Source organism: Myotis davidii, unplaced genomic scaffold (assembly GCF_000327345.1).
Source record: "Myotis davidii unplaced genomic scaffold, ASM32734v1 scaffold732, whole genome shotgun sequence".
Taxonomy (NCBI): Eukaryota; Metazoa; Chordata; class Mammalia; order Chiroptera; family Vespertilionidae; genus Myotis; species Myotis davidii.
In genome coordinates, this window is record NW_006284349.1 from 2,899,694 (window position 1) to 2,903,863 (window position 4,170).

General features: G+C 45.4%; 1 protein-coding gene across 1 annotated transcript in view; it reads left to right on the forward strand.

Annotated features, from left to right (window-relative positions):
* The first annotated feature begins 2,483 nt into the window (after positions 1-2,483).
* Positions 2,484-4,170, forward strand: part of GALC (galactosylceramidase) — a 51,308-nt gene continuing 49,621 nt past the window's right edge. The window contains exon 1 of the mRNA XM_006754754.2: positions 2,484-2,540. Within this exon, the coding sequence (XP_006754817.1) occupies positions 2,484-2,540 (57 nt within the window). The remainder of the gene's footprint in view (positions 2,541-4,170) is intronic.

The following is a 4,170-nucleotide window of genomic DNA, read 5'->3' on the forward strand; positions in this document are numbered from 1 at the left end:
CACCCCCTTATTTCTCCCCATTGCCTGCCTCCACCGGTTTCTGCCCTGCCCCAGGCTTTCATCACCCTATTGTCTGTGTCCATGGGTTATTCATATGTGCATATAAGTCCTGTGGTAAATATCTTCCCATATCTCCCACCCCCCTTCCCTCGGAGATTCTTCAGTCTGTTCCATGTTTCCATGCCTCTGGTTCTATTTTATTCATCAGTTTATTTTGCTCATTAGATTTCTTGTTTATTTTGATTTTTAGTTACAATTGTGGATAGATATGTATTTATTACCATTTTATTGTTCATATTCTTGATTTCTTCTTTTCCTCTTCCTTTCCCTCTCCCTCCCCTCCTCCTCCTTTCCCTCCTCCTCTTCTTCATCCTTCTCCTTCTCCTTCTTCAAGAAGACCCGTAAACATTTCATGTAATGCTGGTTGGGTGGTGATGAACTCCTTTAGCTTTTTCTTGTCTGTGTAGTTCTTTATCTGATCTTCAATTCTAAATGGTAGCTTTGCTGGGTAGAGTAATATTGGTTGTAGGTACTCACTTTTCATCATGTTGAATACTTCTTGCCACTCCCTTCTGGCCTACAAAGTTTCTGTTGAGAAATCAGCTGACAGTCCTATGGGAACTCCCTTGTAGGAAACTGCTTTTCTCTTGCTGCTTTTAAGATTCACTCTTAGTCCTTAACCTTTGGCATTTTAATTATGATGTGTCTTGGTGTGGTCCTCTTTGGGTTCCTCTTGTTTGGAACTTTCTGTGCTTCCTGGACTTGTATGTCTATTTCTTTCACCAGGTAGGGGAAGTTTTCTGTCATTTTTTTCAAATAGGTTTTCAATTTTTTTCTCCCTCTCTTCTTCTTGTACCCCCATGAGGTGAATATTGGTGTGCTTAAAGTAATCCCAAACACTCCTTACACTATCTTCATAATTTTGGATTCTTTTTTCTTTTTGCTATTCTGACTGGGTGTTTTCTGCTTCCTCAAATGCCAAATAACTGCTTTTATTCTCAGTATCTTCGACTCTACTCTTGATTCCCTGTAAATTATTTTTCATTTTAGTTAGTGTATCCTTCATTTTTGACTGGTCTTTTTTCATGTCATTGATGTTTTCACTAATTTCCTTGAAGTTCTTATTAAGTTCCTTGAGCATCTGTATAACCATTGTTTTGAACTCTGTATCTGGTAGTTTTCTTGCTTCCATTTCATTTTTTTCTTTTTCTGGAGATTTCTTCTGTTTTTCATTTGTGCACTGGCTCTGGGACCTCTGGGACTTCCTGGAAGGTGCAAAGTCAACTACTGCCCATGTTGTGCCTGGGGCCACCCAGCATGAGCTACAGAATGATGGGCAGATGGCTGCTACTTGTGTTGGGCTTGGAGGTGCCAAGGAGAGGGCAAGCTGTGAAGCAAGGCAGGCTGCTCTAGTGCCAGGCCTGGGGCCTCTTACTGAGAGGTATTTCTCAGCTGGCGTGGCTCAATGGATGAGCACTGACCTATGAGCCAGGGGGTCATGGTTCCATTCCCAGTCAGGGCAAATGCCCAGGTTGCAGGCTCAATCCCCAGAAGGGGATGTACAGGAGGCAGCCAATCAATAATTCTCTCTCATCATTGATGTTTCTCTCTCTCCCTCTTCCTTCCTAAAATCAATATATATAATGCCGGTGGTCTTAATCTAGCATCTAGAAGGGTTCAGGAATCTGGAGAAGGCGCTGTGTGTAGATTGACCATGAGTCCAGAGACGAAACATCATTTTGGAAGGCATTTTGGGGGCCAGAGGAAACTTAGCTAAAGAAATAAGTTCTCCTTGTCTCAGGACCCCTTGCTATTTATTAACACAACTTGTCCTAAGGTAAGGTAGATATGCACTTCAAAGGGTCAGGTTAGGTATACAGAATCCATTGCCAGATTGGGGAAATTTGCCTATGGCTCTTCAGGTGTATGTGTGTGATTTTAAAATATATTCACAAATTCTTTGAAACCCTTCCTTTCAAAAGATGAAGCCTAATTTCTGTCACCTTGATGTGGCTAGACTTAGTGTGCCACCCTAATTAATAGAATAAAGCAGAAGCAATGGTTTAGTCAGAAAAAATCGTGACTCCCCCCCCCCCCCCCCCCCCCAGCCACTGCTTGGTCTGAGGGAAGCCAGCTACCAAGTGATGAGAAAAGATCCACATGTCTAACTGCCATTTCCGTTTTCTCACGTCTTGAGCAAATTTGAGTGCTGTGTCCCATGGTCCGAGGATTTCCCTTTCTCAGCTTGTATTCTCACGTTTTTATTAGAAACTTCCTTGTCTAATAGAGCATAGAAAATAAATTTGAAACAAGAGATACTTTCTCTAGTAAAGAATTACTCTGGTATACAAACTAATAGGAACCAGTGGCTTGTCCTGGAGGCAAAGCTACTTTTTCTGTTAAATATTTTGTGTTTCCTCTTCTGCAGATTGCACACATTGCACAAATATTTGTGGCGTGCCTCCCAAATGCAAGGTACAACGATGCGCTACAGGATGACTAATGCTGGATGGTTTCAACTTCCTGATTTCGTGTACATGGTATTTTCCTCTATTACCACCTTGGTACTTCTCTTCTAGTGACATTATAACATGTTAAATGCAGATCATAGATATATCATCACAGGGTTGGTAGGACACTTAGCATTCACTTGATCTGTCATCCTTGGCTTTTCATTTACTGCTGCTCCAGCTCAAGCTTAATACACTGTTAGAACAGATGGATGAGAGGGAGTTCTGGAAAGGTAAACCTATGGGAGTTGGATAGTTACTGACGTGTATCATAGATTGGTGGCAGGAGGAAAGGTAGAGTTCAGATATGTGCGGTACTAGGTGTACCGAGTGGTTTCCTGGGGCTATATTCTTCCCGCGTTCCGCACGGGAAGAGACTTGAACCGGTTTATGCAATCTAGGAGGCGCTTTCAGGATTGAAGAAATAATGAAAGACAGACATAAAATAGATTAAAAACTGGGGTGGGGTGTGGTGCCTGCCCTCTGGAGGGACAGAGCATGCAGAGAGAGAGAGAGAGCCAGCCAGCTCCAAAAGCTGCTTTATTATATACTTGAGTTGCAGGAAGTTACATCACACCTGGGTGGGCCTTTGACATCATGAGATCCATGCCCTGAACACTGGGCGGGAGAGCCAAACTGGGTGGCCTCCACTCTTGTGACTGGTCCTGCCCTCAGGGAGTGGCTCTGCTGGCCCCCTGAGTCCAGATGACATAAATTAAGCCAAGCGTATTCTAACGGCCCTTAGCACTAGGAAAACAAGAAATAGAAGTGATCCGTATAAAGGGGACTAAGTAACTAATCATCCAAACCAGAACAATTTTTGAGGGTGAAAGGGCACCATTATAATTACGTTGGGGCTGTCCCTGGGAAACCAGATTAGACCTACAGTAATTTACGAAGTGAAACAGAACAAGTACAGCTTTACTTTTCCCCTGCAGCCTCTCAGAGATTCTTCCATTTGCTCCAATGCCAAGGAAATCAGACATATCAGACCAATATTGGATGTGGCAGACATCCCAGGACAATTCACAACTTCCCTGTATCTGCCTGGAACCATTTCAACTGGCAGTGGAAGGTCCTCTATGAAGCTAAAAGCTAAATACACAGTTACCAGAATGGAGAACCTTGTCACCTGTTTGCCAAGTGTGCAACCCATTCGGCTAAAACGGCCTGGGTGCCCATTGCCTTACTTGTATTGCATGCATGCCCCGTGCGGCTGCTCTTGCTGTGTCATCTTTCCTGAGAAGAAACAGGCTCTGAGAGCTACCTGGCTGCTGAACTGGGGCTGCCTTAGGGGCAGCCATTGGCTGGCACGTGGTAGACGCACCCCGAGATGCTGGGGGAGGGCATGGTAGGGGCTTCACTACCCAGTTGCCTCGGCCAAACTGCCTTTCGTTAAAGTGCTCAAGCAGGGGATGGAGTAGAAGCATCGAGGGGGGCACACGCGCAGGGAGACCACCTGCAGGCGGGAGCATAAAAGGCTGCTCAGCCCTCCCACGTCAGGACAGCGGCTGTTGCCCTCATCCAAGATGGCCGCGGAGGCGTCAGCGGCCTCCTGCCCTTTTCCATGATGGCGGCGACCGGACCCGCCTCCCCGGGCGCCGGAGTCTTGTGACCCACACAATGGCTGAGAGCCTACTCCAGGCTTCCCGGCAACGCC